The following is a 17,242-nucleotide window of genomic DNA, read 5'->3' as shown; positions in this document are numbered from 1 at the left end:
ACACCGTCGTAATAATATGTTTATATATACACACACACACACACACACACACCACCCGCGCCAGCACGCGTACACCTTATGAATATTAAAATTGTATTTTGTATATCTTCTGCCGCGCCTCCCACCCGTCGTCACCGCGCGCGTATCGCGCGATATACTATTATATTATACACCGACCGGGGCCGGGGCGCACAATGTTTCCCGCCCGATGATGGATCATTAACCCGCTCCGTAATTGGCTATGCAAATATTAAAAACAACATTCCGGCGTCGTAATTATCGCACAGTTTTATATAGACAAAATGGAATTAAGCCCGAGCGGAATACATTTTAACGTCTGTTGCCGCCGTAATACTGCAGCATCCCGCCGCCGCGGCCCTCTGCGTATAAAACTCTAATAAACGAGACCGGGTATTTTATTTTTATTTCTCATCCCCCACGGCCGGGGCCCGTAATAATATCGCGATGAAACATTATTGTTATTATTATTATTATCATCGTCCGACGACGTTGCGCTATATTGTTATAAAATATACTTGTTTTGTTTATATACATGTACCGGTCCTTTAATAATTATACGATAAACACGCAGTTTTATCGACACTGCGCATATAATAAAATAACAATATAATAATTGTTGCATAATGCGTTCATGTATACGTCGCACTATATTATACATTAATATTATTCGCATTATAATATAGTTTAAAATAAATAATAATAATATGTTCTCGTTTTGTTCTGATATCAAATAAATAGGCGGTGTTTGTTTGTTTGGTTTTTTTTTTGTTTATTACAATTTTTATAGTAATTGGTATATTGATATTAACTAAAATCGAATTTAAAATTACAAAAAATGTTATTACCGAACTACCTACTTATAATAATTTTATATAGCAAATAGAAAATAAATGCTTGTGAGATCAATAGCATATACACCACTAGACTAAAATGTTTTAGCCACCACGGCTTTCACTTTATAATCTGAATATCTACTATTACAGTTGAGTCTTTAAAAAAATATAATATCGGTAATACCAATACAACATACAGCGTATAACGTATTGCAAACAACGCAAACATTAGTCACGTATAAGGTTTATTTATATTTATACTAGTTATCTATTTATTTATTATACATTAAATTTAACATGACTAATGCTTAAACGACTCAGAATATTATAGTCTTTTGATAATGTATTTTATGGTATCAAAGTTTTCTATAAGTTTTATATTTGATTATGATTTTTAATGAGTGAGCATTAATATTGATTATTAGGTCAACTTTAGTAACTTAAAAGAACGTTATAATAAGAAGTTTTATTAAATATTAATAAGAAAATTTATGAAATCTAATGAATTTATACAAACCAATTTATATAATGTAGGTCCAAATTAAAGTATGTATTTTATCAGTTATATAAAAAATTTTTTTTTGAGAGAGAGAAGACACGGTAATTTTATGAAACCCGAGAAATGCCTTTTCAGTGATATACCTACTTATCCTACCTATATATTTTTTTGAGGAATTAACCTCTTGTTGCACTTCTATTTGTGATTATACCTAATATTAAACTATAATTTAACTGATTCGACGAGAAAAATCAACGAAGTTATACTGACAAAACGCAGTAATAGTTATGAAAACAGCTTGGTTAGGTCGTTCATAAAAACTACAGACTGGACGATGGAGATACCATTTATTTATTAGAATATAAGTATAACCTGTCCTAACTAATTAATATTTAAGGTAATATTTGTTATTTTAATTTGTATATAGATACTGCGTTTTAAATAACTTAAAGTAAAGAAACATAATTATATAAATTAACAATCGTTACAATATCATTGCTCAAAAATCTAAAAAATTGTAAATTATAAGTGTTTTATAATTATATAACAAATTTTAGTCAACTAAATTAGAATACATGCAATAAATTATGAATTTATATAATTTATATCATATTTTATTAGTACAAACAATATTTTAAATTTTACCATGACGGTTGTAATAATTATTTTTAATATCGTTACAAATTATTCATCATTAACTTAATAAGTATATATATAAAATATTTTTAAGGTTTAGAAGATGATTTGAACCGATAAATTTAGTTTTTAAAATAGTATGTTAGGTATCATGATAAATTATATACATAAAGTTATATAGATATTATATGATTTAATATTAATATTTCATTATATTATTATTTAAAAAGAAGGTACTTTCTACATAGACAACATAGTGAACATTACTATTTTACTTGCCCCTTAAAATGATGAAAATACCTCTTATAATATATACATGTAAATTTTAGAAATTGTAATTCACTTTGATTCTTAATTCTATAAATATATATTACACGTTATTGAAAATAAATGAGAGATGAAAAATTTGGAATCTGTATATTATACGACAATACGTGAGAGTATAGATATTCATGGAGCATGCTCACCCCCATTTTACTTTACAATGCATTTATTCAATCTCTGATTTTCGGAATTTTTAAATAAATACCACATTTCCAAATTCTTGAATTTTTTTGTATTACTTAAAAAGTGTCTTATAAACTCTTCTTGTTAACTGTAAATTGCTTAGTGGACATTTTTTTTTGAAAATGTTGATGTATCTAGTTCAATAATTGAATAAAAAGTTTCTCAGTTATTAAAATTGTTATACTAACAACAATTGAACCATAATACCTAAACGTAGTTTTACAAATATATATATTATAATATATACATATATATAATATATGTATGTATTTAGAAATATATTTAAGCAGGGACCATATAAGCCGGATCACAAGGCAATAACATTTTATGGTCGGCAAATTGTATTTTTTTTTTTTACAATATTAATAAAAGAATTTTTATTTTAATGAAGTTACTTTTATAATAATTTTATAATTTATCATTACAAGTTAAACGATCACGTCCGTCCGCTTAAAATTTAATAGTTACCAATATACATATATAACTAGGCAATATGAATCAGTTAATAGTTTGTCAATATTGAATATCGAAGCAGATTTTTATTAACTTTAAATAGTGATGATTTAGTTGATGTTTTTTCTAAGGAAAAATTAGAAGAAAAAATGTATGATTTTAAGTAAAATTAATTTGTAAATTGCGAAAAAAGATATTACGTACATTAAATTTGTATAAATGATGTACCTTTTTTGTTTTATGAATAAAATAATATAACAAATTACGAGTTTGTATTCAAATTTGTTATATATATATATATATTAATTTTAGGACGGATAAGGAGGAAAAAGTGAAGTATTAGAAAGTGATTATAGGCGGAAAAAACCTAAACGTCACTGATTATATTTATCTAATATTTATTGGACAACTTTTGCAAACTATAAAATAATGTCGATAGAATTATATTAATTACTAAAGTTTTTTAAATCACCAGAGTTTCTATTTTTCAAGCCTGTTACCATTTACCTATTATTTTTAGTACACAAAGTTAAATAACTAAAAAATTAATGGTTTATTTTTTTTTATTTTAATACTTCAAAAATATTCAGAAAAATTATCTGCTAAATATTTACAAACAGGGGTTTTTATTTGCAAAACAAAAGTTTTGTCCTCGCAGAATTCTCTTTAAATAGTGCACAGTATTTAAAAAAATGATTAAAATATAATCCTTAAGTATTTGTTTAAAAAATTCCAAAAATCAAATTTTTAATACCTAACTATTATTGAAGAAAAAATAGTAGTTTAGCTTATTTGCAGGTGATTTACCCTGCACATATTATAGATATATTTTTATAATGTTAGATATGGCTTTATAAACCATTTACCCGAGCACATTCAAAAGTAACACTGTCAAGATGATTATGGCCACCTTTACCAACGTTTTATGTTTCAATTTTATTTACTACAGTATGTACAATATGTACGGTATTACCAACGATCATCCCGGCAGTCTTAACTTTTTAAGAGTACGTCTCACCCGCATGTGTTGTCTCCGTCATACACACGAATGACACAGTAAATTTTCGTTCACCAGTTTCAATAGTGTGCTTTTAGTTTTAATACTACAGTGAAGTGACCAATCATCAAACTTTTAGGTAAGAACATTATCTGTGTTCTCTCGTTGGATTTTTACGATATTTTAATTTTCAAGTAAATTATGATAATTTTAAAATATTTAATAATTTCATACTTATATTATAACTCACCTAAAAATTAAAATATCGTAAGAAGCCAACGAGAGAACACAAATAATGTTCTTACCTAAAAGTTTGATGATTGGTCACTTCACTTTAATATTAAAACTAAAAGCACACTATTGAAACTGGTGAACGAAAATTTACTGTGTCATTCGTGTGTAAGACGGAGACAACACATGCGGGTGAGACGTCCTCTTAAGGGTACAAAGTTATGCGCCTAGAATACGTTTGATTTGTAATATCGCAACGATCACCAACATCGTGCCCATAATGCACAACCAACCGGTTAAGGAGGATAAACCCCCCCCCCCCAGAGCATTATTTTACTAATATTTTACAATATTTATAATTTATAATAGGAATCTGATATAAAGTATACAGATTTTTACTACCAAAAATTCATAATCACACCACTGCAGCCATACGACCCGCGTTCCGAACATACGCGCTTGTCGTACCTATATATATTATAATACTTACCCTCGGAGCATGATGTATATATATAGGTTTATTTTTTCTATACATAACTATATACAGTATACACTTATAATAATGCGATGCGATATTATTATGTCCGACTATACGTTTTCGGTTATTTAAATGCGCGCGGGACGTGTGCGTGCGCGCGCACAATATTTCAACGCGGCGGCGTGTACCCCATGTGTGCAATAATAATATATACTCATAGCGTGCGCGATTTGCGGGCGTCGGAGGAGGTCGCGTATATATCGCGCGCGCGCGTGTGTGTGAGTATATAATGTATACGTACATTATGTACATATATGATATTATTGGAGAAACGATTGGGTATAAGTGGCGCGCGTGGAGGTGGTGGCGCGGGCGAGGTGAACGCGCGTGATGATGCCGAGGCGGTGAAGGCAAATGAAATACTCATGAAAACAATCTGAACGACAACCATTATTCACGCCGTTAAATCCTTAATATCTTTGCTATTAGTTTGCGCCCCGCCGCCGCGCGGATATAACGACGACTCGGGGCGACGCGCGCGGCCGAGGGACGGCGGTACGCGAGTCGGCCGCGGAGGGTGGGCGCGCGCGCGCACGCAACACACCCCGGCCGCCGGTGGCCACGCCCCACCCCCCTCGATATCCACCTCCATCCGCGGACCCGAGCGCCGCGACGCGCCGAGAACTGGCGACGGGCGGGCGTCGTGTTACCGTACAGCCGCGGCGGCGAGGAAATCAATTTCGCGCGCGTATATATGCTGACCGGAAGTGGGGAGGGCGTGATGCTAAAATGGGAGTGGACCAATCGCCAGAGGGATGAACGCCGCCACAGCCACCACCGCTGCAACGACTCGGCGGCGCGGAGGAAGGGACGGTATCCTCGAGGGGCCCATGAGTCTCACAGCGCGATAATATACCTTATTATAACGCATTCGCGCGCCGCCGCCGCTTTATACGCGCACATATACGCACGACGGGGGACGTGGCGGAGCGTTTTATGTGTGGACGGAGATGCGCGAGCGCACGCGCGAAGGGACGACGGCGGAGGAATTGACTGCTGCGTGGGGCGGAGAGTCTGCAGAGTGGGTGAGAGCGAGACGGGACAGACAGTCGGACCAGATATATCGTCGTCAGCCAAACCGGAAAGGACGTTCAATATTAAAAACCGATTTATACTCTCCTCCACCCCCCCCCCACACACACAACCCACGGACGCGGCGGCGTTCGCTATAAGCCCGTCGTCTCCGGTCATCCGCCCCTTCACGCGCCGCGCCTACCGCCGGCCTACATCCTGCCGCTCTACCGCCGCCTCCGGTTCCGCGGCCGATCGTTTCTCCGACACGCGTCACGACCGATCTTTTTGTCGTCCACGCGAACCCAAACGCGCGCACACACGCGACAGTCCACACGTACACGCGACACGCTCGACGCGACCGACCGCCGCACAAGCAGCTGCAGTCTTGTAAACGCCGTCGCCGGTCGCCGATATCCGCAACACTGCGTAGTCCGTCGATTGGTCGTCGCGTCACCGTTCCGTCGCCGATTATAAGGTGAGTAGATTTACTTAGGCGCTTATCTATTTTTCAGGTTACCCGATCGCGGTCGAACCGTTGCACGCCGTGATGATGCGCTATCGAGCGCAGAAAAAAATAACACATTTCGAACAGGTCTTAACCATATAGATATTTGCGCATAGACTACAATATGCCTATTTACCAGCTGTGACGTTTAGTCGATTTCTACTGGATCGAACATAATAACGTATTGTATTTATTTTTAGACATAAGTGCGAGTTTATTCGTAAAATATATACCTAAGATAAGACGGCTATCGCGTCTGTCCGAACAGTATAGGACGTTAGGCTTAGGTACACTGTGTAATTTTTTTTTTTTTCATTAAATGATTGATTTACAGTAGCTTTTTTCAATAATAAAATAAAAACATACTGGCAATTGTTGAATGCTGAAAGAAAATTTGCATGTTTTGATAAAATACTAGCAAGCGCTGTTGTAATTAAAGTATACCGTCAGGAATATTTTTGAATGATTTGAAATCTCTGTATTCTGTCCAGATAGAAATATTGTATTGGTGAGTGCAATATCAGTAATCTCTAATCATTATTTCATTTGGATTATTAAAAAAAAGATGCTATGACGAATATATCTACTTTTAAATAGATGTGCGATATATTGTGATTGTAATGTTTTAATATTATATAGGTATTTGACTTTTTTAGTCTTCAATAATAAGCCTATTACAATTTACAGGTAGATATATTTTTTTAATTATTTTATACGACCAATTAATTTATAAATATATAAGTAGTATATTAACACAATATTTTTAATTGATTTATCAAAAAAAAATCAATTTATATTTTAAATCATGAGAAGTAACAGAATCTATATTCTATCATTCAAATAATCAGAACAAATCAATTTAAATTTAGAGAACCGCTTAACCAAAACCGAAATACTATAAAACTTCAATAGTTTTAGTTTTTACATTATAGATATTAATATATCAAATATTTAAAGCCAAAAAATATAAAAACGAATTTGAGAAATTAGTTATTAGGTAAATTTTAAATCTTTTTTTAAAAAAAATAAACCGAAAAATAAAAATAAATTTACGTTTAAGAAGCGCACGGATTGTCAATAAATATTTATTTGATATTTAGATAATTATTATAATTATAGATTATATTATATAATTTTTTTAAATTAACTGTCAAGTTTCAACACAGTTATATTATATCTTATAAGTGTATATTATATTAAAATAAATAAAACATCGGGACTTAATATAAGAAACTACCTACATACTAATAATATCTTTGCCTGATAATTATACAAAATACAATTTTCTAATTGAAAGATTTATATTAATAATTAAATACACACAATTATCATAATATGTATAGCTAATATAAATATTAAAAAAAATTAACACTTATTTTTTTTTCTTATAGTATTATTATAATTGAATAAAAACCTTAGTCTTATTTGTAAATGTACACGATAAGTTACTCTCGAAATTCTAATTGTAAATAATAATTAATAATATATCGATATCGGTGTAACTAAAATAAAAATGAATCGACTTTGGAATGTTATCTGACTAAATATTTATTTCTTATTCTAATAACTACTTATAGTTGCATTTTAATGTATTATTATCAAATAGGTAAGCATCAATTTAATGTTTATTATTTAGTTGGGTACACAGGTATAAATACATAATTTAAGGAAGTGTTTCAACATAATATTACAAGAACATTTTTTGTGTTACGTATTTTTATTTTTATTTTTTTGATATTGTACTAATTGCAATTTGCACATAGCATAAAAACAATTTCACAAATAAATAAAATAAAACTTATATAATATAATATATTAACTAGTGCAGGATAAATAAATATCTTATACATATTGTATAATATGCATAACAATATTTAATACCTACCTTAAAATTTAAAATTATAAAAAAAAAGTACTTGCCTTCGGATCTATAGAATAATCTTGCATCTTTAGTCTTTACATTAGATACCTAGGCCTATTATCTAATACCTATGATATGTATTCTTATGTTCAATATTGAGCACCTTACTGATAATTCGTTCTTGTTATAAAACTAAAACATCATACAAAACATTTTTTAAAGTTATATTTATATAAATATTTTTCATTACATTATAATTATATTAAACAATAATTTTTTTTTTAATATAATGAAATTAAACAAATTTGATTGACAATTTAGTGATTTAGTATCTATTTAATAAATATATTTCTTATACATATTTATACATGATATCTTCTATGCATTTATACATCTATATTTTAACGCTATAATCTACAGGTTAGGTTAGCCTATCTAGGTACCTATCTAAAATCAGTTGTTTACGCTAGTGGCTTATCTAAAAATAATAAAGATTCTATTACAGACGACTGATGTTATTATAGTACTTTATTTTATTTTTAAAATTGTATTAAAATAAATAATTGTACATACTGCATTTTAAATTTAAGTAATCTTACTTTCTAATTAATTAAGGTAAAAATAAAAATAATTCAGTTTATTTTATTACACTAAAAAGCGATAAATCTAAAATCATTAACTGAAAAAAGTATGTGTCATTTTAGATTATAAACAATATAAACTTAATAACCTATAGCTATCTCACTGATTATAGTCGAAAATATAAAAAAAAAAATTAGGTGCCAATTAATTTTTAATACCTTTATGTAATTGTTAAGTAAGTAAAAAAATTACATCATCATTATTCGTCATAAAAATTATTATAGTTTGTATGTTATAATGTTTAATATGTATAAAATATGTTTATATTAAATCAATTATAAACACTATATATTATGCCTAAATTTTGAATTTTTATTTAACATGTTCATTTCAAAATTATAATTAAAATCTAATCCTATTTTTATAGATAGTATTATACAAATTATATTACGCAACACATTAACACAATATAAACATATTCATATAATAATTTCAATATAATAAACTACCGGTAGGTATGACATAAAGTGTATAGCCTTAGTGGGTATAGTGGGAGGTCGTACTAAAAAGACGATTCTAATTATATACTCCTACCTATATGTGATTAAATAATATAATATGCAAAATTTGCAGTGGATTCTTCGATCCTTTTATGAATAAATCATTGCATCCACTATGGCTGTAGGTATATAACTCGTACCCATGTAGTTGAGAGAAAAAAAATTGTATAGGTACCTAACTTAATATTTAGGCCTGATAACTGATGTCTGAAAAACTATTTTGTTACTCGATCATTTTATCTAATAAATATGTTAACAAATAATGTACCACGCACGGTTTATACATATTTCTTTCTAAAAGTTTAAAATAACCTCACAGTAGGCTCGAGAACAGAAATGATACATACTATGCCCAATATATATTGTACTGACTTGATTCAAAATTGTACTTAAATTAATATCTAAAATGTGTGATTTGAATTGGACGTATGTTGGTATCTAATCTACTAGTATATATATATATATAATATTATTTGTTAATAAACCTCAAGTTTTCTTTCAGAATCTTATCATTAAATAAATAACTATATTATTAAATACTATTACAATTAATTAGTCAGAATATTATGATTTTTATTATAATAATTATGATTTGAGGAATAGATACAATTTTAATTTGTATAATAATGTATAAACTAATCAATGATTGTGGTAAAAACAGCAAAAAAATGTTTGGCTAGCGCTTTTTTTTATTATAAATACTAAAATACTGATGAATTTAAATGCGTATACCGTTGGATTTTTCTATTGCGGAGAATGTAGAAGGACCCGATGGATAACTAACGGTACAACTATTTAAGTGCAAAATAAGTATGATGTTATTTTCTGTAAAATCATGAAATGTTTGAATATTTATTCTAGCTTATATAGGTATGTCATATTGAAATATTGTATTTTTGTACAATGTGTTATTTTGTAGTATCTAAATATTATTTATTGACAATACTGAATTAAAAAAATTTATTTATTTTAATTTATCTTCCGATACATAATAATATATACTACCGTAATAGGAGTTTGATCCAGAAATAAGAGTGAATTTATAAAATATAATTGATATCAATATTAATTCTCACTAATTATTTTACCATACACATCATTAAAATAATTTCAGAAAATGGTCATTAGAACTTTATCATTTTATTATTAATATAATATATTATTATTATTATGAGCCATAGTCATATATCATGTTTTTAATTATTACATCTTTGCTGTTTATTTTAACTATATTATATTACACACTTTGTTATCAAATTTAAGTACATTATGAAATGCGCGTTAATAATATAATTTGTAAAATATAAATTCTAAAAACAACCATAAAGTTATTAACAATAAAATGTTCTTTCATACACTATATAGAGATATTAAATAATACAGTAAATTTATAATTTATAAATAATTATTACTTAATAATATAATATGCCATGTATATTATGTGTACTATGTAATATATTTTCAACGGAATTTATGTTTCTAATTATTATACTAAAAAGTTTTATCAAGTATTATAGACTTATGAACTAACTACATTTCTGTTGGTCTGTTATAATATAAACATTTAACAAAAAATTATGTTTTTCATAGGTATGCATAAATAAAGTAAATTAAAGCCAATTATATTATGAAATGATAACCGCAAATTACTTTTATTTTGTATAAAAATAATTGTATTTACTATGAGTTTTATTTAAACAAAACTTTATAATATATGTCATTTTTTTTAAATGGATTTAACTGGTTTAATTATCCCGGGTCATTGTCATTATCGGTACATTTTTTTAAATCGTTTTGAAACCATATTTATTTTATTTCATAAATTTAAATGTTGCAAGTATGTTCCTCTTAGAAGTTTAATATTTTAGTATAAAAACTAGTTAAGTGTTTTGTTTCCTAATCTTCGTGCAAATAATTTTGAAAAATAATTAGTAGTTAAATTTTTTTTGATTGATAAACATTTAAATTATTTATGAATCTAACTTCAGTTATTATCCAATGATTTGTGATAAATACATTAATTGGGATAAGACGCACTTTTCACTATTAAAACTGAATTATTATCTTAGTATTATTACAAACTCTATACTTACAGAATTCTCTTTTGAAACTTCTTTATGGTATTATGGTAAAATATAGCTTTAAGACGTGTCTTTTTATTCTTGTGTAATACTTTCTCCATAAAAAATAGCATATTTTAATACTATATTAGTATTTATAATATAATTTATCACATAATAATAATAGTCATATACTTTAATTGCAATACGTACAATGTATATTTTTATAAACTATTAATTATTTTCATATATTAACTTAACTTAGCTTGAAATTTACTATAAGTGAAGGATTATTTTTTTAAATAATATTATGAATCCATAATAACTTTTAGTATACTATGTTATTCAACCGAACAATTAAATTATTATAAAAAAAGTAATATGTTCCAATCATTATCCTCTTTAATTATAATATATTCCACATTATTAATATTCCCTTATATTAACATCATTTTAACTTTGGCGATAATTAAGCAGTATGCAATGAAGCATCTTAGTCCTTTATTATGTATATGAATGGGTTTCAATTATATCTGTTTAAACATCTTCAATTATTAAGTACCTAAACAGCTAAATAGTACATAAATATTGAATAGTATAATAAAATGAACAATACAATTAGAGAAACAACAGGACATTTTCATTTTAAAAATAGTAATAAAAACTAGTCTATAAAGTACTATAATTAATTGTTTAAACCGTTAAAAATAAAATAAAAACGAATATAATTATATTTATTTCAAATATAACAATAGTATTGATCGTATGTATAATATATTTTTATCAACTTGATATTTATGAATAAAATGGACTAGTTGGAATAATGTAGTAATTATAGAGGTGTTTTAAATGAAAATATTGTGTGGTATGTATTATTATGTTTTTAAAAAGTATAAATATTTGTAATAAATCGTATTGCAGTATAATGTACATACATTCGAATACATTTCAAATAATTGTAAATTAAAAATTTAAACAATTACGCACTTGTAACTACAAATATAAACAATGGGAATTAATTCGAAGTAAAATATTACTCGTACATCTTTTACCCGATTTTCATGGCACTAATAATAAATAATAAAAATAGTACATTGTTGTTTTTTCTTACATTTTAGGCCGTATTAAGACTGTAATGGTTTTTAAACAAAATACACTTTTGATCGAAAAATGCACAACTCAACGTACGCTTGTTTGTCAAGATCAAACCCTTTAAATCAATCGTCGTCCGATCAGGAAAGTATAGATCGTCAAAACAGTTTAATGTTTACCAAACTTCCATTGCCAAAATTAGAAAATGATTTACAAAATTATAATTTGAGGTTGGACACCAGACCAAACTCTGAACAGAACAAAGGTAAGTGCATGTCATATTATAACGAATAAAACTAAAAGATTTAAATTTTTAAAACCGGTAATGATATAATAAGATTTTTAACTCCTGGTTTTTAATGAGTATAGTAATTTTTAAATTATACAACTCGCGCATAATTTGAAAATCATAGAACCAATAATTGAAATGTACACCTATTTTTTATCCGTACAATCAGGCTTTATTACGATTGACTAGTTGTTTATATCTTAAAATTCTATGCAATTGTCTCATGATAACCAATTAGAGTATGTATTATTTTTTTATTTCAATTTCAATTTCATATGATATGCATATTACTTATATTTATGAATTGCACATAAATATATCTTGTGAATTGTTTTATGTAGGTAACTTTAGAATTTTAGATAGTATTATCAAACCAATTCTGGAATCATTGTAATATGATAAAATTTCAACGGGAGTTTAATTAATTGTATTTATGAACTATTTTCTAAGCACAATTATATAATTTAATAAGGAAAAAATAAACATTTTAAATAAAGATCTTTGATTTATATCTAGAATCAGATTTAATTGGTGCACGCTAAAAACAATATAAACATCGATTAGATTTTAAAATATTTCTATATCACTCTGCAATCGATTTCTACGACGGTGATATTCAATTAGGTCGACGCGTTTATTTTCCAAATGCTTTATTCTTTAAATACCGAAAAATTATTCCAACAATATGGTGTAGTTAAATAGTCTACCTCAAACGCCGTGTAATTGTGAATTTATATAATATTATGTCCATCAAGACCAGTACACTTTGTTATTACTATGCTAAAGTATGTAACTATCATCAACAACAGACAATTGTTGTCACATATTTCATAGGAATTTGTTCGATATTATCATAGCATTTTTAGATTTTTTTAAGACCGATTTAAGAGAAATTTTACATTTGACGTAAGCGCCAGTACATATTGTCCGATTAAATAAAATTTGACAAATAATTCAGACGCGTTTACTTAATTTTTCTAGGGCTTCAATACTTTGAAAATCAATCAAATTTATCGGTATCAACTAAAATTCACTAGTACTGACAACAAATTTAAAACCTCCTCTTAAGGCGGGTTAAACCCTAAACTTTTTTATCAACATTTAAAAAATTTGCCCGAGTGATTTAGTACAATTTTTTGAAATTAAAATATGTACCAGTGCAGGCATTAAATAAATTTGAAACCTGACAGTGATAATAATCTAACCCAATAAAGGTTTTACTAGCAAAATATGAATATAAAAATCTCCGTGTGTTTTTCTTAGAATTTTCGCGTACAAATATGGCATCGGCATGTCCGTTTGTAAATTAAAAAATGTTATGAATTGTATAAAAATACAAAACAACTTAAAAAGGTTTTGCAAATAGTTTATTTTAACAAAATGTGCTAATACCGACGTAATGGTCAATGATTTCATTATTGAAAAGAATAAAAAAAACCTGATAATATGTATCATATTCAGAAAAATCGGGATTTGACGGTGGTACTAACGCCAGAAAAATGTGTTTCAAAATAAGCGGCCATTAAAATACATTAGTCGATTTAAATATTTACCACAGGCGTAAAATATATTAGATTCAATCGTTTAATTATACATGTATATATATATATAGAATATCAGTATCATTCTATATCATCCAATTAAAAATTCTGATAACTATTAATTACAAAATACTTAAGGTAAAATATATTATATTTATTCAAATTTATTAATAAATAATAATCAATAATTAGATGGTACTACAGATCAAACGATAAGAAGGTATAGAACAGCTTTCACAAGAGAACAGTTGCTTCGATTAGAAAAAGAATTTTACAAAGAAAATTATGTTTCCCGGCCGAGAAGATGTGAACTTGCCACCGAATTAAATCTTCCCGAATCGACGATAAAGGTATGTAATTTACCTTTATACTAATATTTTCAAAGTATTGTTGGTATTTATAGATCTAACTGATGATATATGTGTAGGATATAGTCATTTAGCTGATAGTATAATGTATAATATACTAGATGGTTATTATTATACAGAATATTATTTACAAATATAAATATATCACATTTGTATGTAACAAACATTATCATACTAACACTGTGTTCAAATATTCGAATAGACTACTATTATAGTTATGTAGATTTTACCGAAAAAAAATAATCAGTTATTTATCTTGGCAGTACAGTTTTTGGTAAGTAATGGCGCTCATAGTTCATAGTGTCTTTCTAAAGTTTTTTTTAGTACCTATGTGTAGGTACTAACCAATTTTACTTTAAAGGGCAATTTAAATTTAAATCCGTTACAGATGTCATCTTATCGATATTTAATCAATTTTATTTTTCTCTTAATATCTAATTTTTCGACATTTGCAACCCTTTAGACGTATAGACAAATTTTAGATTTAATTTTTCCAAGAGCTTTTCAAAATTTTAAAGTCTTGTTCAACCTTGTCTAAAATATTTTGAACTACATAATTTTATTACGGCAGTTTTTATAGCTACACAGAATAACATAGATAAATGTATAAATATATTTATATATACATAATACATGCCAAGTAGTTATTTTAATGTTCTGCGCAATTCTAAGTTTTTATATTTTTTACTTAGTACTACATCGTGTGGAAACCTATTCAATAACGAATAAAATAATTTTTAAATATCATAGTTTGCCAAGATAACTTTTATACCGAATTCGGAATTAAATTTCGGTTTTGAGTGAAAGTTGATGATGTAGGTAAACATTTTTCTTATGGTCATTTTTATTATTAACAATTTTTTTGTAAAAGCTCCTCCTAATAATATTTTTGTTCAAAAACTTTATCATATAAATATTACATTATCTATTTTAATGGTTAAATACAGCGTGCTCGTATAGTGCGTTTTCCTAAACATTATAATATTTTACTTGATGTCGGTCAGCACAATGTTGAAATAACTCGATATACCGCATTGTAGACATATTATACCAAATACTCCGGACTGGTCGCCGATGTTTAACTACCACAAATCAACGCATATTTTCGGTTAATGATTTCAGGTGTGGTTCCAAAACCGGCGGATGAAGGACAAACGGCAAAGGATCGCCATGGCGTGGCCGTACGCCGTATACACGGACCCGACGTTTGCGGCTACGGTGCTCCAAGCGGCCGCGGCCAGTGCACACGCCAACGGCACGCTGCCGGACATAGCGGCCATCGCCAACGCCTACCAATACTCGGCGGCAGCAGCGGCCGCGGCCGCAGGGCCTTCGTACTTCCACGGCCCCGGCGGTAGGCGGCGGTGGCGAGTACGGTAAGTTCCAGCCTCAGCACTACGTCGGCCCGGTGCCACCACCGCCTCCGGCGCCGCCCACCCAGTCGCTTCAGCAGATTATGAAGAAACCGTTTGGGCCGTTCGCCGGCCACCATCATCACCATCACCATCACCATCAGTTCGCGTCGGCGGCAGACGTCGCTGCTATGTCCGCGGCCGCCGACGCCTCCGCGGCCGAATCGTCGTCCAACAACGGCAACCAGCACGCGGCCGCCTATGACGGCCACAAGGCTGCGGCGGCCGATCGCAAAACGCCGACGGCCACCGCGGTGGTGGTGGTAGACAACAGCAAGACGACCAACACGACGACCGCGGCGGCCGCAACGTCGTCGTCGTCGTCGTCCTCGGCCGCGGACGCCACCGATTTTTCCGGCACGAGCTGCAAGTGCGGCATAGTCGATTGCGTGCTGACCACTTCCGGCAAGTCGGTCAACAGCAACGGTGCGATGGACGAGTCTACGCCACCGGCCGCCGTCGACCGCTTGCCGCCACAGCTGTTTTTCATGACTTCCGGCGGACCGGAAACCGGCAGGGACGACATACAGTCGGCCGAATGTTCGTTGGCCGTCCACAAGCACGTCTACCACAAAGAGTACGCCAAAAACAAACTGTTCCAGCCCTACAAATCGGACGTGACTACCGCGAAACTCAATCTGTAAACTATAATTTAACACACATATATACATATAATTTTATTATTATTATTATCTTCAATAGTATTTGGTAAAAAATTAAATTAATGAATTCAATATAAATAGTACGACTCTCGTTGCAACACTATAATATTATTACCTATAGATATAATAAACAATATTAAACTGCAATTTAACACCTGTACCATACAGGTATTGATAATGATAATATAAAAGATCATAGGCGCATCTTACAGGTCATGTCTCCTATCATTTACATGCACGACCTGTGAAATTTGGCAAAACATGACGTGTAAATGCGATGTATCAATAATAATATTTCGACTACTTTCATATATCGGTAATTTTTATCTCTTCGATAAATTATTATATTTTGCACTCGTGATATGTTAATAAAATTTTTTTTCTTCAAATTTTGGTGATCTAACTCCTTATTTCCCACCTCGTTTCACATTTAGCTAAGCTTGTGCACGATATATGAAAACAGTTTAAACATGAATGTCGCATGTGATATATAGGTACTTTATTCAATAATATATATATATTATATATTAATATAAAACACAATACAATTATCTCATTTGTGCACAATGAAATTATTACAA

General features: G+C 30.0%; 1 protein-coding gene across 1 annotated transcript; it reads left to right on the top strand.

Annotated features, from left to right (window-relative positions):
• Positions 1 to 6,127: 6,127 nt before the first annotated feature.
• On the top strand, positions 6,128 to 17,242 carry LOC113557365 (segmentation protein even-skipped). The gene is given in 5 exon segments (XM_026962838.1): positions 6,128 to 6,204; positions 12,416 to 12,654; positions 14,412 to 14,569; positions 15,710 to 15,942; positions 15,944 to 17,242. Coding segments are annotated over 4 exon segments (1,278 nt in total). The 5' UTR covers positions 6,128 to 6,204; positions 12,416 to 12,467; the 3' UTR covers positions 16,644 to 17,242.

This window comes from Rhopalosiphum maidis, chromosome 3 (genome assembly GCF_003676215.2).
Source record: "Rhopalosiphum maidis isolate BTI-1 chromosome 3, ASM367621v3, whole genome shotgun sequence".
In the NCBI taxonomy this organism is placed as follows: Eukaryota; Metazoa; Arthropoda; class Insecta; order Hemiptera; family Aphididae; genus Rhopalosiphum; species Rhopalosiphum maidis.
This window is presented reverse-complemented; position numbering and strand designations above follow the sequence as displayed.